Source organism: Lissotriton helveticus, chromosome 8 (assembly GCF_964261635.1).
Source record: "Lissotriton helveticus chromosome 8, aLisHel1.1, whole genome shotgun sequence".
Lineage (NCBI taxonomy): Eukaryota > Metazoa > Chordata > Amphibia > Caudata > Salamandridae > Lissotriton > Lissotriton helveticus.
The window spans coordinates 949488630-949511165 of record NC_136069.1 but is presented as its reverse complement, the minus strand read 5'-3'; the positions used below and the strand labels follow the sequence as shown (position 1 = coordinate 949511165).

The 22536-nt window shown below is 43.1% G+C and overlaps 1 protein-coding gene across 3 annotated transcripts in view; it reads left to right on the top strand.

Annotated features, from left to right (window-relative positions):
• PCYT1B (phosphate cytidylyltransferase 1B, choline) overlaps positions 1 to 22536 on the top strand; it is a 715710-nt gene that overhangs the window by 218046 nt on the left and 475128 nt on the right. For all 3 annotated transcript variants that reach the window (XM_078657804.1, XM_078657803.1, XM_078657801.1), the window contains exon 2: positions 1013 to 1112. In XM_078657804.1, coding sequence (XP_078513930.1) covers positions 1013 to 1112 — 100 coding nt within the window. The remainder of the gene's footprint in view (positions 1 to 1012; positions 1113 to 22536) is intronic.

The window sequence follows — 22536 nt, the reverse complement described above, 5'->3', positions numbered from 1 at the left end:
TAAACAAGCAGATTACATTTAAGAAGAGATTATCCCAATAGTATAGCTCCTCTAACCATATGCCTCATGTTTTATTACAGGGTAGGGCGTGCACAAATACCACGTATTAACAGTGAGTAGTGTTTGGTGTTAAATGTGCTGTGTTCTAAGGCAGAAGTATTGGTATAGCTCGGCTGAGCTTTGTGTTTCATGTCATTTAGGTGGTCCCGCGCCGTGTTTTCTGAAGAACAGTGCAATTTGTTTGTTTCCAAATTTGGAGGTAATATGCATGGAGGTGGCTGTTGAGCCAACTAGTAGTTTCGAATATGGTCAGGAGTATACACCTAATACAGGTCTCACCTCTTCATTCACAGTGTGTGGTCCTGATGAGAACTCCGCAATAAGAAGAGTTCAAAACGCATAGACCTTGTGTCCTGAAAGCCATAAGAAATCAACTAAAAAATGGAATTTTGTGGATTGTAGATTTGTGTTTACATTATAATCTATGGCTATGTAAAAATTTGTTTTCTGAAAATATTGATCTATGATTGTAAATAAGAATGGTATGATTGAAAGTATGTCTGAGAGTGTTTGACAGTGACTTGTAGTGATAGTGAGGGTGAATGACAGGAGGGGAATGGTTTATTGTATAGAATGTTTTTCATATAATGTGTGTCATAAGTTCTTTTGAAATGTAAAAATTTGATAAAAAATTATCAAAAAAGTTCTAATGAAGTAAAATAAAACAAAACAAAGGATTGATTCAAGAAACTAAGGTCCCCTCACTTTATGTTTCATTCAAAGGTGAGATGAGAAAAAAAGACAGTGAATTGAGATAGGTAGTATTGGCGTTTCTTTAGTATATAGTACATTTCGGTATAACGTCATGTCAATTAACTTCCTGTCATGTCATCAGGGTCTTAAGTCAAGTAGTGAAGGGATGGTGCAAATGCACAAGGCTCAGACTCAGCGAAGTTTCAAAATTGGCTTCATGTGAATTCTACATTGTAACATATTGTTTGGTTTCTTATAGGGTCTAGCTGCACCTGCTCCGTTTGCTGAAGAAGCAAGCTGTGAGTGCCAAGCCCCCCATGAGAAATTAACCATTGCTCAAGCCCATCTTGGTACACCAGGTAAGTCCCTCACTACTCCCGCCTTTTTTCACAGAACTTTCACACTCATATTTAGGTGCTTCATTGCGTGATATTTCAGAGGTAGTGGGTCATAGAAATAACATTTCCAGATAGAAAGTGGGCAATTCAATTTTGCACCTCTTACTTCATTTACACATGTAAATAAGAGGTGCAAATAGATAGTAATGTATTTGTCATATGAAAAGATGACATTAACAATCACATTACATACATTTACTGCCTAGGCAGATGGAATAGAATTTTAGTTGGAAAAGGCAAGCATAGTGGAATTACAAAAGAAAATCCTCTCCAATCAGCTAGACAGTGAAAGTGGCTGAGCAAGCTGAAGAATATATGTGAACTGCAATATCTGTTTTCTCTATTATGTCTCCATTTGGCAACAAACTTTAGGCTTCATTTTTACCTAGAGAAAAAAGTGTCCTTTGTTCTGTAACTTGCTAATCAATCTATTCTCTCCAACTCAGAAGAGGTTTTAATAGTAGTGAATATAAATTAATGTATCCTTTAAAGTTGCTAAAGAATACATAGTTCACTGCTTACATACAGCTATAGTTTTGGTGCTCTATGCATGCCTGCTCTCTGGAACCCACTTCTCCTATCTTTTAGGATCATTCTGAACCATTGGTCCTTCAGGGAAGCCCTGGAGACCTGGTTGTTTTCTGTTTAAATGCTCCTGTGGCCCTTCCTTGTTTGTTTTTCTTTTTGTGGCTGTTCTTTCTGAGGCTATCACTGGGACGCTCCATTGCTGGGGCAGCAATGTGCTTTAAAAATTCCTTAACATAGCATAACAGCATTGAGCTACATATTTGCCAGTTGTCTACATGAATATATACTGTGTAACTTATTCTGTTCTGTATTACTCATTTGGTGTTAGTTCTTTTGCCAAAACATACTGTGGGTATCCCCAGGTACAGTTATTAGTCATCTTACTTATCCCCCTGAATAATCAAGAAAGTCATCACAAGTTTCAGATTTCTGGACTAAGGAGGCAGTTTTACAAAATCACTGGGATTTGGAAAATCATCACAGAATACCAAATCTCAAATGTCAGAATACACGCAACTAGATTGTAGCAATAACGGTCCTCATTGTAAGGGTCCTCTAATCTCCATTAATCCTGTTTGAAACCCCATAAGGATGTATGAGGTCTGTGAGGTTACAGCAGACCTTTGGTATGATTCCTCCCAAGATTTCAGCTTAGGAAAGAAGTTAACATCTCTGAGGAAAAATGCAGAGACGAGCAAGAAATTATTGGGCACTTGGACCTAGAATGACCCCCCTTTACATTCTCATAACACAGGGGTTTGTAGGGTTTAACTTTTTATTCCACACCCTCAAAACTAATGAGATCCCAGTATTTTTAATGCCGGAGATGGGGAATTAGCACCCCCACACCGGGGCTGCCAAAATGGGGCTGTAGTGAAGGCACATAGAAAACCGGTAAGTTTCATTTATTACAATGATCTGGACCATCAGAGCAGAGCAGCGGCAGCGCAGTGGCAAAACAACCAACTCCAACTGCCAACCCTGGAACTCCCCACCAGAACCCTGACACAGTGAAGTTCCACGCACTTGTGGTTCTAAAAACAAGCACAGATTACAACATGGGTCTTTCCTTAAAACAAAAACAAAATGCAAAAAAATAAAAAGAGAAACGAAGACCAACCCTAGAAATATAAGAGAAGGTAGAAGTACAGTAATAAAATACAAAATAGATGGGATAAACGCTGTAAGAGATATAAAACTAAAGTTTACAAATGGTAGAAGTTTACACTCAAACATGAAGATTCTTAACTCTGACACTGCGCCTCAAAACGGGAAGGTTAACCGCTTCTGAGCTATTTTGATTACTTCCAACCAAAACCATATTTTTCATTAATGAGCACGTTCCACCACTGTCCATTCTCAAGTTGTACAGAACTACCTTTCACCTTAGCCACCCTAAAAGAAGGACCGAACTTTGGCAAACCCTTCTTCACATGGAATGGTTTCTTCACATGAACATAATCACCCACAACAATCTCCAATTCCTTCACTTTTTACCGGAATCAAAATAGTCTTTCTGTTTGCACTGAGTCATACTCACATGACTTCTCACACAGTCATCCGACCACTGCCCTCCTTTCACCCACTTGCTCATCCAACTGGGGCAAAAGTGGTTGAGGCTCTCCTGCCACGTAGCAATTCAAACAGTGAAACTCCTGTATTGGAATGAGGAGTTGTACGATAGAACCAGAACATGCTCTTCACAGAATTTAACACAACACACTTGTTGGCAAGAGCCCACTGTATGTACTCACCCAACACTATGTTCATGCGCTCAACTAAACCGTTGGTCTGAGGGTGCTACAAGGAACTTTTAAGATGTTTGATACCACAGGTTTGAAGAAAAGTTTCAACCTCAGAGGCAACAAATTGGGAACCATTATCCGTCACTAAAAAATCAGGAAAACCTTCTTTCATGAATATGTCATTAAGGAATTCAATAACTGCCTTGGAGTTCACTTCTCTCACAAACCTGACCTCTGGCCACTTGAAGTAATAATCCATCTTGATTTATGCAAATTTAGATGAAGGATCAAGTGCATTAAAAGGACCTACAATATTGAGTCCCAACTTAACCCACGGTGCATATGGTAAATCAACTGGAGAAAGAGGAGGTGAACGTAATTTGGCTGTTTTATTACAACTTGAACAAATAACACAAGACTTGACAACTTCATCCACCTCTCTGTCCATGGAAGGCCACCAAAAAGAAAGACTTACTCTTCTCTTTGTCAAAGTAGTTCCTAAGTGCACCTCATGAGCACGCTTGATCAATTCAGTCCTCAAACTAAGAGGAGAGACTAACTTGTCCCCTCTCATCAACAAACCATCCTCAGTTGTCAACTCATCAGAAACCTGAAGACAAGTCTTGTACTCAAAATTTAGATTCCACTCTTTTGGCCAACCATTTTCTATATATGTCATAACCAAATCTAAAGATACATCACTGCTTAGGGCATGGCGCCATCGACTTTGAGAAACTGCACACAACTGTGGGAGATCCACTGCAGCAACAATGAACTCCTCCTTATCATCCTCACATATGGCACATCCACTCTCTACAATGCTAGAACACATGAGAGGAAATCTGCGCACCCATTTTTTCCCCCAGGGATATATTCAGCACAAAAATCAAACTGGAGAAGCTTAGAAGACAACCATGCAATTCTGGGAGTAAAACTTCTAACATTTTTGCCGCTCAGAATAAAAACTAAAGGTTTATGATCAGTACGGAGACAAAATCTTCGCCCCCAAATGCAATTTCGAAATTTCATCACTGCCCACAAACACGCCAGTAATTCCTTTTTAATAACATAGTGTTTCTTTTCCAAAGGTGATAACACTCTTGAGGCAAAACCAATATTTCTCGTTAAACCATCTTGTTCCTGGGTTAACACAGCCCCCACACCAACATTGCTAGCATCCACAGTAAGGGGCCTATTAGGATTGCGGTTTTTCCGCATCCTCCGGGCCGGCGGAAGCCACCGCCGGCCCAGAGGATGTGGAAAAACCGCAGCGGACCCACCAGAGACCCAACGCCACATTAGGATGGCTGGTGGGTCCTGGTTTCCGTCTGCAGCTATTCCGCCGCGGTTGGCTTACAACCGTGCCGGAAAAGCTCTAATATGGTGGAGGTGTCTCTCAGACACCGTCCACCATATTAGGAAATGCTTGAAAAGATGCTTTTCCGCGGCGGATTTTCCGCCCTGGAAAAGCATGTGGAACTTCACTGTGGGGGCCCGTTGCGGGCCCCCTAGGTGAAGGGGGTGTGGGGGGTGCACATGGGGGGTACCTATGGTACCCCCCTGCATTTGTATGCAGAGATCGGCAGGCACCGCGCGGTGCCTGCCGCTTTCTACATACAAAAGCAAAGTATGCATTTGCGGCGGGTGCAGCTTGAAGCTGCACCCGCCGCAATGTTAAGGATAGAGGATGTCACATCCTAATCTTCACGGGGGGAACGCCGCTGCCCATGCGGACGTTCCCCCCTACTCTATGGTGGCGGACGGACTCAGGTCCGTCCGCCATCATAATCGCCCCTTTAGTGTACAAGCGAGAGAAGGATTATAATGTTTTAGAATTTTTGGAGAAACAAGTTGTTGCTTTACCCACTCAAAAACCTCCTGGCATTCATCATTCTATTCAAATGTCACCCCTTTCATAAGCATCTGTGACAAAGGTCTCAACCTACTCGCAAAATCCTGGACAAAACGAGAATAAAATTCACACAATCCCAAAAAAGATTTAAATCCAGATTTGTCAGCGGGAGCTTTAGAATTAACAGTAGAATCAATCGGTTTATTTTTTTTAAGAATACTATTTTCATTGACTAGATGCCCCAGGTATTCAACGTGAATGGTCATAAAAGCGCATTTGTCTTTGCGTAATACCACACCACATATCTGAAATCTGGACAACACTTCAGAAAGAATGGGATCATGAGAACTCCTATTGGCTGCAAAAATGAAAACATCATCCTCAAAAATAGATAGACCATCAATCCCCTTCAGCATATTATTCATTAGCCACTGAAAAACTGACGCAGCTGATGCCAAACCAAATGGCATGTGAACATACTGATAAGTTCCAAAAGGATTATGAAAAAGGGTAAACCCGGAGTCACTGGGACCTGGGTGCTAAACAGTATATACTAGAGTGGTCCCAGAGTAATAGCAACATTAGAGTAGGGTGAGAAAAATATTCAAAACAACATTCAAGATTAAGTAAACAAAAAGTGGCTATTGTCTCAATGTCTCAAAGAGGCCCAAGGGGCTTGTAAATCTGCCCAAGAATGTATGCAGCAGTCTAGGTATACTGACTGGGGAATTGTTAAGAGGGAGGTATGATGAGAGAGGGAGGATTAAGAGGACAGAGGAGGGAGTATAAAAAGAAGGGGGAGTATTAGGAGATAGAGGAGACAATGAGTACAGAGGGGGACTGAGAGGACAGGAGTGACTATGAGAACAAGCAGCACTATGAGAAAAGACAAGTGGGAATAAAGAAAGAGGGGAAACATCAGAAGACAAGGCACAGTATAAGCAGAGAGAAGTAGGCTATGAGGAGAGACAAGAGAGATTATTGAAAAAGGGGCAAGTATAATTCCTTAATGTACACAGACGCTTAGTGTGATTCTAGACAACAAATATAAAACCATACATTTTACCAAAACACATTTACTACACTGAAACGTTTAAGTGACTGAACATATTCCATGTATATAACTACTACATTTCAGTGGACAACCCTGACTCATTTTCCAAATACATTTCCAATTTGCTGCATTATTTGTTTGCCAACATTACATCCAAAAATGTGACACAATAGAACAAGAAAGAGGCCCAAGTGGCTTGTAAATCTGCCCAAGAGTGTATGCAACAGTCTATGTATACTGACTGGGAAATTGTTAAGAGAGAGTTATGATGAGAGAGGGAGGATTAAGAGGACAGAGGAGGGAGTATAAAAAGAAGGGTGAGTATTAGGAGACAGAGGAGACAATGAGGACAGAGGGGACTAAGAGGACAGGAGGGACTATGAGAACAAGCAGCACTATGAGGAAAGACAAGGAAGAATAAGGAAAGAGGGGAAATATCAGAAGAGAGGGGACAGTATAAGCAGAAAGAGGTAGACTGTGAGGGGAGACAGGAGAGATTATTGAAAAAGGGGCAAGTATAATTCCTTAATGTACACAGACGCTCAGTGTGATTCTAGACAAAATATTTAAAACCATACATTTTACCAAAACACATTTACTACACTAAAACGTTTAACTGACTGAACACATTCCATGTATATAACTACTGCATTTCAGTGGACAACCCTAACTCATTTTGCAAATACATTTCCAATTTGCTGCATTATTTTTTGCCAACATTACATCCAAAACTGTGACACAATAGAACAAGAAAGAGGCCCAAGGGACTTGTAAATCTGCCCAAGAGTGTATGCAGCACTGTATGTATACTGACTACAAAATTTCTAGATTTAGAACACAAGCCTAATTCTAAACAAGCAACACTAATAACTACTCTACAACTAAAAAAGTGACTGCACACATTCTACATTTTTTAGTACTGCACTTTATTGCACTAAGTTGACTAACTAAACACATTAACTTACCAAATGATTTTATCACAATAGTTATCCAAATGCAGACAAACTCAGAATATGATTCTACAAACTTTACAAGGATAAACACATTACTCTTACTAAAAATAAAATGCACCAAATACATTCCCTTACAAGTTATCAACTCACCTCTCAAACTGATTCGTAGATTAAGAAGAATGCCACTCACATAGCAGATAGTCTTGTACAGAATCTCTCTGCTTCAGTGCTTGCAACAGAACCAAGAAATGGCACATTTTCCCTCTCAGCTTACACATTTATACATGTTAATAACAAATCAAATTCCTTCACACAATAATTCAGAACCAAACAGACATTTCTATTGGTTCAACATTTCAAACCTTTCCAACTGAAATAACTTTCCACCCTACCCCCAAAAGATCATACAAAAGTCAACTGTCAACAGAGGTCAAAAGTTCAGCACTCTATAAAACACTGCTCCTCAACAAGTTTAGACTATGCATAAGTACTTACTTATAAGTAAAGTACCAATAAAGAGAAAAGGTCTCATTAGAACCAACCAACACATAAACACATAAACTTGATAGATATCTGTAAAATATACTTTTTTAAGTGATTTTTTTCTTGCTTAGGTACGCTTACCGGATGACTTACAGACTTTGCACTGTATGTCGTACGTACGTGCATGGTACGCGCACGGTAAATCTATCGTAAAAAAAAAATAGCCTCTATTACTAATTTTTTATAATTCCCGGGGACCCCATCCCCCGGGGCTGAAATATAACGTTGGGGACCGTGGGGGGAGCCCCAAAGCCTCCACGGTCCCAGTCGGCTCCCCGGGTCCTTCGGGAGCCGGCATTGCTTTTCGTCAGAGAGAGCAGCTTACATGCCGCTCTCTCTGACAAAAAGCAATCTGCTTTCCTACTTGAAAGAGAGAGCAGGTTTCCTACTCTCTCTTTCAAATAGGAAATCAGTTTGCTATGTAGGGCGGGAGCCGCGAGGCTCCCACCCTACCATAGCAAACAGCAGTGTCCCGGGGGTAGGCACCCCGAGACACTGCAGGAGCCGGCCCTGGGGGGTGGCGGTCCCCAGGGCCACCACAAGGCTCCAGGAAGGGGGCCGCACGGCCCCCCTCCCAACATTGAAAAGCACTGGGGGTGGTGGTCCCCGGGGCTGGGTGGTCCGTCATGGACCCCCCTATGTTCAATATTAGAGCCCCGGGGAGGTGGCGGTCCCCGGGGCGAGTGGGGGGCTTGAGCCCCCACACACAGGTTTTATATTTTTATAAATAAAATTGAAGCCCCGGGGGGTGGCAGTCCCCGGCTCTGCGGGGGGGCCATGAGCCCCCCGCATACTTTACAAAAAAGCCCCGGGTGTGGCGGTCCCCGGGGCTGTGGGCCCTCTGGGCCCCCATTACGTAAAAAAATTGCCCCCGGGATTTGGCCCACCGGGGGCTAATTAAGAATAAAGCGGACTTCGTTTATTTATTTTTTTCACCGCGTACGCGTACCATACGCGTACCCCGTGATTTAAAAAAATAAATAAAAAGAATTGGGGGGCCTTGGGAGTCCTTGTGGGACCCCTGAGCAGGCCTAGGGGTCAGGGTGTTTCTACCCTGCCCCCTTTTCTTGTTTTTCACGTTTTTTTACTGCTTCCTTGAGGCACAAGATGGCTGCCAACACTTCCTGGTTTGGAGTGTTGACAGACAGTTGACAGCCAATGAGCATGCAGCTCATGCTCATAATGGTACGCTTGACCGTACGCTTACCGTACGCGTACGGTATGTCGTCTATAGATATATCTATGATTTTACTTATAATTTTCTCAGGAACTACTGAACGGATTTACACCATTTAACAAAAAGGGTAATCTGCGAACCGAACTCTACATTATTGCCAAATTTGGTGTAATTCCGTTCAGCCGTTCGGGCTATAGCCCTGGCTAAAGGACCCTATGGAAAATTGCATGGGAAAAACACGTTTTGGGACCCCCTTTTATCTCTGCCCCCACTTGACGAATCAGCCCCAAAAATGTAAAACATTTTAATGGGACATTGTACCTTTCATAGGGTAATTTGATGTTCCCTATGGTTAGGTAATTTATAGTATTTCCTCCATACCACTGTTTTGTACACTGTGCAGTTTCGTAGCCCAGGTAATGGAGGGTGATTTGGGCAAACCCCGTTGAATTAATGTCATTGCACTATAGCACAGAACACGTTGACAGCGTCCGAACATTTTTTTTTTTACTTTTAGGCATTTATTTTCTAACTTTTAGGCATGCTGCCCAGCAGTTCTGCTGCTGTACAACATATGTTAAAAAAATTGGCAAAGCCAATAGAACGCACATGGGGTGACCTATTGGCTTTGCCAATGCTTTTTAGATAATTGTGCAACTAATGATGTTATAAAGTAAGAAGATTTCCACATCATAATCAGTGGTGTTTATTTATTCTCTCTTTGAGAATCCCATGTATTTAATGTTACTAGCAAAAACATAAATATATTGCCTTGACACTTAGGACCCAATTTATATATTGCTGGTCAGGCCATCCTCCGCCAGGGTGACACAGTATTTTACTCTGTTGCGCTGGTGGAGGTCCGGACTACCAGATTTATAAATGTCTGTCTGGCCCGCGGGCATTTATTGCATTGACGAGAAGCACCAACAAGGTAGTTCCCTTCAATGGATTGAAACGTTGCTGTATGGCTCAGTCATACATGACAGAGCCATACAGCAAAGATACACTATTTTTTTTTCACAAACAAAACCCCGAAGCGGGATTTTTTGGGGGGGAAATAAAAATAAAACACAATGTTGCCCTCGCCATGGAGGCCATTTTGCAGTATTTACTGCCCCTTACAGCAAGGGTTTTCCTGGCGAGGGTGGGCAGTGAAAACTGACTTGTGTGTCCACCCATCTAAATCAGGTGGATGGACATACAGGTTTCTCCGTCGGGCCGCGGGGGTCTAAATACAGCAGACATAAAGTAGTTACACCAAAGGTTCGCCCGCCTTTAAGTAGGGCAGGTGGACCGTAATGTTGGCGGAAGAGGTGGTCCATCGCTGTTGTGACAGAGAACCCTTTCCACCAACATATAAATTGGGCCCCTTATTATATGCTGGTCCCATATCTTTTATGCTAGATTTGTGTGCTCTAGTCATTAATACATATCTTTATTTTGTGTGCATAGTTTATTATTTACGTTCTTCAGGGTATTTTTTTTTTTTTAACAAAAACAAAACCTTGCACGTGTTCCTGCTGTTCCTCTTTGAAAGGCCTTTAACAGCCCTGGCCAGCTCAAATTATAACGCAGTTCAAATTTTAATATTACAACCAATTATATGCTGATTTGTCCTGTATGATATATCTCTATTCTTAAAAAGGAACATTATTGCAGCATCACCATGACAAAGAAACAGTCCAGAAAGATATTGGAGGCAACGTGAAAGGCTGTCAGTTTGTCGCTGTACATCGCTTCACCAATACACCCAGACCCTGCCCGGAAGGAGTAATTGTATATCCCTACAAAAAGCGCCGCAAAGGAGCTGCCAGGGCTTGATGGTATGATAATGTCCCGTCTGCAGGGGTGCTGAGCCATTACGGTACAGCCATCGCAGGCATTATCCGATTGTTTTACATTTGTACTTTCAAATCAAATTCACAGCAAGGCACTGCAGCACTATAGAGAATTATGCACGTTAGGCTGCTGAAAATGTCTTTGTTCACTGAAAAGAATATATTTCAATAGCAAGAGAAGCCAGTTTAAAAAGGATTTTCAGAACGTTGGTAAACGAGGAATTGTGTTAAAGAATATGGCGTATAAATAGGCTGTTTGCATGAAGGAATAGGGTATATTTTATGAGACAATGAGCGCGGCGATATCTCATCGCCTTTAGTCGCACTATCGCACGCAGCTCACACGAGGCCAAGAGCGCTAAGAGGTACTTCGACCAAGGGGCACCGGTTCAGCTTTAGGTCGTGTTATTGTTGCTTTAAGCGTAGAGTAGATGTGTTGAACAAAACCCTCCGGTTAGCCACGAGTTTGCAGGCTCCCTATGGCCCCAAGAGCTGCAATGCGCTAGCCTATTAGTTGCTCAAGCGAGGAATAGGAACACATATTGCCAATAACTTGTTTTCCATAGCACTTCTGCCACAGTTTTATTTTTCTCAGAAGGATGGTTGATTCGTTACCAGGAGTTGGCCTCGACCTGCCGGTCATCGGCAACACAGTTATTAGCAGCAATCGTTTAACTCACGGATCCATCTGGAATCCAAAAGCAAAGCTCACAAAGGATATTGCTTTTGCTAAATATTATTTACACCATTTCTAATCTATGGTCTCCTTCGGTCCTCCTATTCGGAAATATTTAAACTAAAGTTAGAGTGCCCCTACTATAAATCAAAATAATACATGTCCGAACCCTTCGAGTGTACTAAAAAGGTTAAACGTATTGTCTTCAAGGAACAAAATAAACTCACAATATGTGCCTAAAATTAATAATTTGTTTTAAAATGTTTTATGCATGTTATGCATATCTAGTGGTAGTTAGACTATGCCCTTTGTAAATTCAATGGGCCTGATTCATAAACTTTAGATTGTAGAAGGTAGAGTAGGACTATAAAAGTACTACTTTCTTACGGCAACATGCAATTAACAAACCTAAGAACAGAGACGCCTCTCCCATGTGTTCTGTGCAGAGATCACCTCCACTGTGGCAGTTGTCTCACCACATGTAAGTGTACTACTTTGAAATAACTATGGGGTGACAAGAGGGAGTGGTAGGGAAAAGGGGGATGATTAATCAAAGTTTAGTGGAATTGCTGGAAATTTAAGGAGGGGTTTGGGAGGTTGCCACAGCATAGACATAGTTAGAATCGTGTTTCAATAGGAAATTCATTTTTTGTGTTGCTAATAACTTAGGCACCGTTTGACAAATCGCCATGCTACTTTGCAAAAAGGTACTATGTTTTAACTAGTTTGTGCATGGAAAGTTTCGGAGTGATACATCAAGCAAGGACCGATTCATAAAGGGTCTTAAAATGCATTTTATGCCACTCTTTTGTAGTCTGCCCCACTGCACTCTACGCCACTTTACTCTACTCTCCATCACTCTACTCTTCACTACTGTACTGTACGCCACTGCACTGTACACCACTGCACTCTATGCCACTGCACTGCACTCTACTCTGCACAAGTGCACTCTATGTCACTCTACTCTACCCCACTGTACTCAAGCCCACTTCACTCTACCCCACTTCACTCTACTCAACGCCACTGCATTCTGCACCACTCTACGCCACTCTTCTACACTCCACTGTATGCCACTCTACTCCACTCTACTGTGCACCATGCTACTCTACGCCACTGCAGTCAACTCTACTATAGTCTACTCTGCACAACTCTACTGTACACACTTTAACTCTATACCACTGTACTGCATGTCACTGTACTGTATGCCACTCTACCTCATTTCACCTTACCCCACTGCAGGCCACTCTACTCTACGCCACTCTACTCCACCCCACTTCACTCTACCCCACTTCACAATATGCCACTGTACTGTTCTCTTCATGACTCTACTCTACGCAACTGCAGTCTATGCCACTGTAGTCTATGCCACTCTACTGTACGCCACTATACTCTACCTCACTTCTCTCTACACCACTCTATTCTCCGCCACTTTACTCTACCCCACTATACTGTATACCACTTCACTCTATACTGTACCCCACTTCACTCTATGCCACTGCACTTTTGTCTGCACAACTGCACTCTACGCCACTCTACTCTTTCAAGGATTCAAGGGGACGCCTTCAAATGGATTGCATTTTTCCTCTCAGGAAGAACCCGGAATGTTCGCCTTCCACCCTACACCTTGCACCCCAAGAACATCATCTGTGTTGTCCCCACGAGCCCTCTCTCAGTCCTCCCCTGTTGCCCACATGACCCCATTGTCCAACACTGTTGGGAGCCATGGACTGAGCATCATATTATACCACTGACAACACCCAGCTTATCCTCTCTCTTTCCACAGACCCCTCCACCACCAAAGACAGCTTCCACCAATGCATGACCAGCATTGCCCACTGGATGCAAAAGAACTGCCTCAAACTTAACATTGACAACATGGAGTTACTAAACTTTGTCAGCGACACTTCCCCAGGGAACAAATCCTGGTGGCCCGCAGGACTGGAACATTCACCCACACCCACAGAACATACCAGGATCCTTTGCATCATACTGGACAGCAAAGTAGCTGATTCCACCAAGTAGCCATAACCCCCAGAACCCGGATACCCAGCACTCTAAAAATCCCACTTGATTGACGTCACTGTAAGCCACTAGTGTATGCCACTCTACTCTAGGCCATAGGTAGTCTACCCCGCTTCACTGTGCCACATTTCAATTTACATCACTCAACTATACACAACTCTATGCCACCCCACTCTACGTGACTTTAGACTCTATCCCACTTCACTCTAACCCACTTGACTCTAACCCACTTGACACTACCCCAGTTTACTCTACTTTTCCACTCTACTGTACACAATCCGCTCTACCCTAGTTCTCTGGACTACACTTCACTCTATGCCATTCTACTGTATGCCACTCTACTCTACCCAACTTCGCTCTACACAGTTCTATTCTCTACCTCTTCCTCTTCACTCTATCCTACTTTACTCTACACCACTCTACTCTACCCCACTTTACTCTATGCCACTTCACTCTGCACCACTTCACTCTATGTCACTCTACTTTGCGCCACTTTGCAGTATTACACTCCACTGTGCGCCACTACTAACCACCGTACTCTATTTCACTGTAAGCCACTCTACTCCACTTTAGTCTACTCCACTCTACCCCAACTCCACGCTACTGTACTCCACTCTATGCCACTGCACTTTTTTGCACAACTGCACTTTATGCCACTGTACACTGGACCTCTCCACTCTACCCCTCTTGACTGTACCTCACTTGACAGTACTCAATTTCACTCTACGTCACTCTACTATACTCCACTTCACTCTCCCTAACTTCACTCTACCACACGTCAATCTATGCGAATCTACTCTACGTCACTTCACTCTACCCCACTCTACTGTACTGTGCACCACTCTACTCTACGCCACTGCACTCTGTGCCACTGTACTGTACTCTGCCTGACTCTACTCTATACAACTGCACTCTCTGCCACTGTCATCTATGCCACTCTACTGTACACCACTTCACTCTACTTCACTTAATTGTACACCAGTTCACTGCACACCACTCCACTGTATGCAAGACTACTCTACGCCAGTCTACTGTACCCTACTTCACTCTACTGTATGTCACTCTACACAACTCTACTCTACCCCACTTCACTCTATGCCACCCTTCTTGAACGCCACTCTTCTCTATGCCACTCTACTTTTCACAACTTCACTCTACTCCACTCTATTCTATGTCACTCTTCTTTACACTACTCTACCCCACTTCATTGTACCCCACTGTACTCATGTTATTTGAGATTTCATCAGTGATGTCACTGACCATGTCATGAGTGATGTAATATGTGAGGTCATAAGCAGTGCATTGCGGGATCGCAAGTTATAATTAGCTCAGGTACCTATAATGGCTAAATTTCTCTGGTTTTGTACAAGTGAAATGTCAGACTAACTATAACGTCCGTCTGTGTGTCACAGGGGTGCAAGTTATGCCTTCGTCAGTTATGTATGACTGACAAATATCAGTGCCTTTTGGTGTTTTTAAATGGCAGTGCTTCTTCAGCAAATTTCTAAGGTTTTTTTAACGTACGTTAAATTCCTAATCATGTATAAATGCACCTTAGCCTTTGTTTATTCTAGTCAATTTCAATTTTTTAAACATAAAATAATATATTTCCATCAACACCCCACTGTGAACAGCTGAATGGTTGGCGGCAGAGCCTATGCCTGATGCCAGGCCCATCGCCCACCCCCTGGCAGGCGGCCAAGCCCCCATAAGCAGGCAACCAGCAATGCACCTCCAGTCCACACTCTTCTTCTGCAGAGGCCAGGGGGGTCTCACTGGTTCCCTTAAGACTCCATCAGGAGTACGCATGGCTTGTGCTGGCTCCTGCGAGACTCCTGTGAATTGTGACACCATCCCCATTTTTTTTCTTCTAATTTGTCCTATGGAAAATATGTGGGGAAAAGAGGACTTTGAAAGTCACCATTTTTCTCAGCCCATTTGACGGATCATCCCAAAACTTTCCTGAAGGAATTGAGGTGGATAAACTATTTTTTGGAAATTTTGTGAATATTCATCAAACTGTGGCTAAGTTATTAGCAAGCCAAAAATGCTTTTCCTATGAAACATGGTCCTAACTATAACTACCTATATATAGTGTATATATATATATATATATATATATATATATATATATATATATATATATATGTGTGTGTGAGTGTGGAGATCTCTGCACACATAAGTATACATTTTAGTAGTAAACATGGAAGGGATGGCTGGAAAATAAGGATACTGATTACTAAATGGAAGGGTCAGTTTTTGTTGCACGGCGCGGTGACAGCGACCACTAGAGGACATTGGCAGGCTGGACTGATGGAACAACCAGGTCATCAAAGCAGCTGAGTCCTCTGTACAACAACTGGTAGGAGGAGGGCAGTTGCACTTTTGTACCAGGAGCTAAGGTCAGATATCAATAAGTCATTAATGGAATTAAAGCAACAGTGGGAAGAGAATGTGCCCCTTCCGATTACAGACTCAACTTGGACTAAGATACGGGCTACCATACTCAAGGTCTAACGTAACACACAGTCTAAACTGATCAATTTTTATTTCCTACACAGGGCATATTTAACCCCAGGGAAGATTAAGAGATCCATTATACCACAGGATGTAACATGTCCCAGATGTGGGGAGCAGGGAGGGGATAGGAGTCACATGGTCTGGACATGCTCGGGATTACTGGGAGGGAGCAGTGACCTGCATAAATGAAGTCACTGACGGAATTTTCCCCTGCAACCCCTGGCATGTCTCCTGGGGGGATTTCCACACCGGCCACAAAATAAAGTGACAACTACGTTTGTGCACCTTGCCCTGATACTAGCAAAATGCCAAATCATGATGAGGTGGAAAGCCACTAATAGCCCCCCGGTAGATAAATGGAGACATACACTATTAGTATGGGCAGGATATGAGATAACCACCCTGCTCTGGGAGGCCAGACAGGGGCACTATACAATAGATAAAGCAAGAGCATGGGATACCTTGGTGGAATACCTGAAATCGCCTGAGACTGATTCCCCTGACAGCTCCATACACATGGATCGACACACCGGGGAGGGCCACACTGTTGAGGCATTCAAAGAGGCCTGATTTTTTTTACGCCTGCTTGAAACGCTACATGGGCTAAAGGGAAATATAATTGTCATCACAACGTAAAAGTAACACAGGAGGCAGGGAAATAAACAAAAGGGGGGAAACAGGGAGGGGGTTGTTAAAGAAATATGTAAGCGATGGGATGTACACATCATCACTTTTTACATGGCAAATTGTACATTGGGCAAACCTAAAGTATGTACCTGAAACCAATACCAGATGAACACTGCTAAGCTCCTGGAATGTAATTAGCATGATCTGTGAACTATCTGCACAATATATAAATGAATTGTTACAGATTAAAAACAATAGTTTAAAAAAAAAAGAAAATAGGAAGTGTTAAGGAAGGAGTAAGGAGGGGTTAATGGAGGAGTAAGGAATGGTTAGGGAAGGGCTAAGGAGAGGTTTAGTGTGTAGCAGCAGGTCATTCCAAACCTTTAGGAGCAATGTAGGAGAAGAATCAACTCCAGGATCTGGTTTTCCCTATGCGTGGGATTTGTGCAAGTAGGAGTCTCGACGAGCAGAGGTGTCTTGAAGGTTTGTGAAAGCAGATGTGATTGTTGAGGTATACTGTGCCAGTGTAATGTAGTGCCTTGAAAGTGTCGGTGAGGAGTTTGAATTGTGCTAGTTTGTGAATGGCGAGCCAGTCGATCTCCTTTAGGTGTGGTCTTATGTGTTGCGACATGCGAGGCTTAGAGTAACTTCAACTGCTGAGTTCAGAATGGTCTGCAGACGTCTGGTGAGTTTTTGTTGATCCCGGCATATAGAATATTTCCTGTAGCCCAGTTTGCTTGTGACCTGGGTGTTTGTGATGGTTTTCTGGGTACTGACTGGGAGCCATTTGAAAATCCTCCTCTGCATCTTCTAGGTATGGAAGCATTGACTTGGGCAGTCATGTTGAGTTTGCTGTCAACAATGATCCTGAGGTTCTTAGCATGGGTGGTGGGGGTGAATGTCGGTCCTAGCTCTGTTGGCCACCAGGTGGAGTTCCACGGCTATGTGTTCTTCCCAAAGATCCCAATTTGGGTCTTGTCAGTGTTCAGCTTTAGACAAATGGTCTTCTTCCTGTGGGCAAATTCAGTTATTCAAGCACGAAACTTGATATATGTACTGTATGTCTTGTTGGAGAGTGAGAGAATGAGTTGCATGTCCTTGGCGTCGGAGAAGATGTTGATATTGTGAGAACGGAAGATGTTAGCCAGAGGGATCATGTACGCATTGGAGAGGGTCAGGCTCAGGAAGGATCCTTGTGGAACTCCGCAGACAAGGTCGTAGGCATCCGAGGTGTATGGTGGCAGGCTGACTGATTAAATTCTTCCAGTCATGAAAGAGCAGATCCAACTGAGTTTGTCTCTTTGGATTCAAATGTCATGTAGGCATTGGATGAGAACGGGGTGGAAGACTGTTTCATATGCTACTGAGGGTCTAGGAGGATGAGGGTCACTGTGTCTTCTCTGTCCAGAGTTATGCAGATATAATCCATGGCAATGATGAGGGTAGTTACCAAGCTGTGGTTCTGTCTGAAACCAGAGTGAGTGGTGTCAAGGAGTTTGTGGTCGTTGAGGTATTTGGTGAGGTGTCTGTTGATGATTTTCTCTAAGACCATGGCCAGGAATGGTAGCAGGGGATGCGCTTACTGTTTGCCGCCATCTGTTGCCCTGCTGCAGGGGGACTACCAGCTCCAGGATCCTTTGCTCTCCCAGGAGGGAGGAGTGGGACACCAACCACGTGCTCAAATAGCGACTGCACTCACCGCGTCGCGGGACATGCTTACTGTTTGCCACCATCTGCTGCCCTGCTTCGGGGGGACTACCAACTCCAGGATCCTTCGCAATCCCAGGAGGGAAGAGCGGGCCCGTCCTTGCTCGTCAGTGACAGGAAGCGGCAGGGCTACCCCCTTCTCACCTGCCATTTGACGACATCAGGTCCTTTCTGACTTTGGGATGTAAAGGCTCAGAACAATTGACTGGACTTATTATTATACTCCTTTAATTTAGTCTCATCATTGCCTGTGCTGGCCTCTTAGATTCTAGGTGACTTGTACTGTTTTGTATTGCTGATTTGTAGAGTCGTCATTTTTTTGTTTTTTTGTTTTTTTGTTAAAGCGCTCACACGCCAAGCTTAGCTAAATAGTAATTAGTTATCTGGTTGTATAATCAAGAAGCATGGGGAAAAGAACGATTGTGGAGGGAAGTGGGGAAGGGGGGACTGCAACAAAAAGGGGTAACAAAGGGAAAAAAGCTAGGAAGCTAAACAAACATGTAGCTAGCAATTGTGTATTGGACCATATTGATACGCAAATTAGTGAGTGCTGGACATATAAGCGACAACACCCAATGCACAATCTATTTATGATAAATCTTCATCTAGCTCAACCGAACCAAACTGTCCGCCAGTTATCCCTGCTATGTTTTGCGCGATACACAAAAATAGAACTGTTACTCATAATGAAGAAGGGGCATATGACATAATGGGAGCAGATCACCGGATCGCCAGTTTGATAGGGTCTAATACTCCGCAGATAGATCCCCTAATCGTATGTGCTAACCGATTTCTGCCTTTGTCAGATTTGTCTAACAAAGATAGGGAAGAAAGGTCCCAGTCTGCCAGGTTACCCCAGTCAACGGCAACTAGTAGTATATAGGCAGCATTAGGTACTAATAAAGAGAATCAGGACATGACCCAGTTAGTTAACGAGTTACGACAGGAAATAGGGACAATGAGAGTTATGATAGAGGATTTACCCTCGAGGGTTAAACTTCTATTGTTAGAAGATCAATCGGGTAGGAGAAGAGTAAACATGACAGCAAGTAATTGCTCAGTGTGCTGTCAGGACAGTAACCCTGAAATCCCTGCAGTCATCCGTGAAGTAGGAACTAACGCTAAATTGAATGGCCCTCCATCTCATTTCTCCCCTAGTTAGGCTGGAACCCAAGAAGCTGGGACCCAGAAATTAAAGCCAGTATCACAGATGTATAAGAGTCTAAAACACTGTAAAGTAAGCAATTTTAATAATTGTTTTAAAGTAGCAGCAGCGATGGATCAGACATTGCTTAGCAAAAACACCCCGCCTCAAATGCAAAAACCCCAGTGCAGTTTACAATCTAGGCGCCTAGAACAGATTATATCTAATTCCCCCAGCAGTCATAGAATCTTTATGGTGAACGTGCCCAAGTATGACACCAATAAAGGCACGGAGAATGTAAATTCCCTTACTAATAAAGTCATACAATGGATATGGCATGTGAGGGGATGCCCATCAGTGATAAGGTAAGACATAGTTAAGGCTCGTAGGCTCACCTCCCCCGCCCACCAGCTAGATTGTATTGAGCTCACAATGACTGGGGCCGACCTTGTTGATAATCTTTTTGCTTTAGAGTTTTGTACTAGTTCCCCAGGGGCATCACTTATTCAATTTAGACGGTCGCCTCTGAATAGCCAGATTATATACCACACAAGACAGCCACTCACTAGCCAGTTGGGAAGCTCCAATTTGGATACTAATGATTGACTGACGAGAGCTTCGCTTAAAAAGCAACATGGATCCCATAAAGCCAGCTCTAACATCAAGGGTAGCCCTTACAGGACCAAGTTGCTTAATATTGGCTTGGCTTGTTTGCCAGAGGATATACTCGCATTCTAAACCTTGGAAGAGGGTTCGTTGGAGGTGGGTGGAATACCTGTTATTAGATCTAGTGGGTTAGTGTTACCCTGTCCAGTGATGGTCCTCTTAAGTGATTCCATGTTGTCCGGGAACATCGCTGGATTGAGTTCAAAGATTACCTCGCCTGAGTGGCTCGCATTTATAGAGTGTTATGACATCGGCCTTTTTCAGCAAAACCTGGGCAGTGGTTCCCCTCTTTTGCCCAGGTTATTTAAATTTTTACATTCCAGCCACTAGAGGAGTAAAAGGGCGCCCTTCGGGGGGCATGACAATCTGGATGCGGCAGGAACTAGGACTTAATTTCAGGTGCTCCCGACCCAGAGCTATGAGATCCAGACAATTAGATTAACATCTGGATCAATAGGGAATTTAGATATTTATAACATCTACATGAGAGGCACTAGAGGGAAGCAGTTGGATGTCCTAATGGTTCTCAACGATCTTGGCGGCGGTGCGCATTGGGAGGGCAACGCCCCAACGCCCCAATGGACGCACTGCCGCTGCCTTCTGAATAGTTTGATGGAACTCAAATTTCCTACTGTGTGGTTTCGGTTTTGAAAACGACTTTCGAAAATGCAGCCTGAAATGGAGCTTGTCACTTCAGAATGTGCCTCGTCTAGTTTCTTGCAACAGAGGCCAGAGAACACAAGGAACCAGCTGTGGGCAATATAATAAATGTTGAGACACAGATCACCGGGAGGCCCACTGATCTGTGTAATCTGCCTGCGACAGATACTGAACACAACCTTTCAACTGGCAGCACGCAATCAGGCCAGAAACATCATCACACTTTTTCTAACTTCTGATTTTTTTAGATGGGGGAACATTTTGCAACAAATACCAGTTGAGAAAATGAAAAGGTGTCTTCAAAATGTAAAAATCCCTATTTCTTTTGCACACGAAAGATACTCTACTTAATAAATATATCCGATTTTGTGACCTTTTATCAAAAGTGTGAGCTTTTAAACCTGATGCAAGAACCCTGCACTGATGACAATGACACTAGTGCTAAACTTATGCTGCTGGCAGGGGGACTGTTTCTTTTGGACCGGCACTAATTTTAATTTTGCTGAATGCGCAGTGCCAATGTGGATTAGGCTGCGGCTGCAGTGTATGTTGCGCAGGAAACACGGATGACTGCACAGAAGGGACTCCGGAGGGGTTTGCACCCGAAAAGTCGCAGGATCCTCTTAGTCTATCTAACTCATGCCTCTACTCCTGCTCTGCTACCACCAAATAAAACCTGCTGTGATGAATAGGAAATGTTGTCCGGCCTCAGTCGCAGCACTGAGCCTGGTATTGCTGGGTCCAGGCCGAGACTGTACCTCAGAACTGCGGGGTTTATTCTTGCACATACATCAAATAACAGGGATACCTTCTCTGACAGTAAGTTACTGTACTCTGATCTGTGAAATCTGGAATAGTGTTATAAAACATGTGTTTGAAAAGTATGGAGCACGCAAGTTCTTAAATACTTCTGGGCATTTTTAATGCATCTATGCAATTTTGCCACATTTTAAATTCTACATTTTAAAAAAATGTTTTCAAAATCTTATGCACGTAAAATGTAAAGCCTGTTTTAAAGTTTTTACATTTCCTTCAGAAATTCTTTATCAAAACTATATGGTTTTTCTAGAGGTGGAAATGTTCTTGTGGCAAATCACGATTAAACTAAACTGTTATTCCTATTTTTTCCTACTGGGGGCTATAAGAGGATAATTCTTGGTGTGTGATTTTTACTTTCTTGTACATTATTTCTTCGATGTCATCCTTGGCACTTCCTAACAGTTCAATGATGGCCTATATGAACCACCTTAAAAATATTTTAAATGTTGAAGGAAGAGATCAAGGTTTCTGTGGGCCTCTTATATTCAAGCCCTCGGAGTTTTAGTCTATTGACCAGATGAGATGTGGAGACCTGAGAAAGGAGAGAGAGCAGTGGTCAAGGTGAGAAGCGAAGGAAATCGGGCTCAGACGTGAAAGATGTGAAAGAAATGTCAACAAGATGAGGGAGAGAAGGGAAGAAGGGAGTGAGGAGAGAAGAGAGCCACCCAAATATAGTGGGGAAAGAAGGCACACCGAGTGTGATGGAGAGAGAGAGAGAGAGAGATGTGATAATATGGGAAATAAAGCAGGAATGTAGCTGAGAAAAACAAAACAGCTGGGAAAGCGTAGAGAGGAAATCGAGAAGAGTAATGGTAAAGTGGAGAGAGATGTTAGGGACTACTGTAGAGACA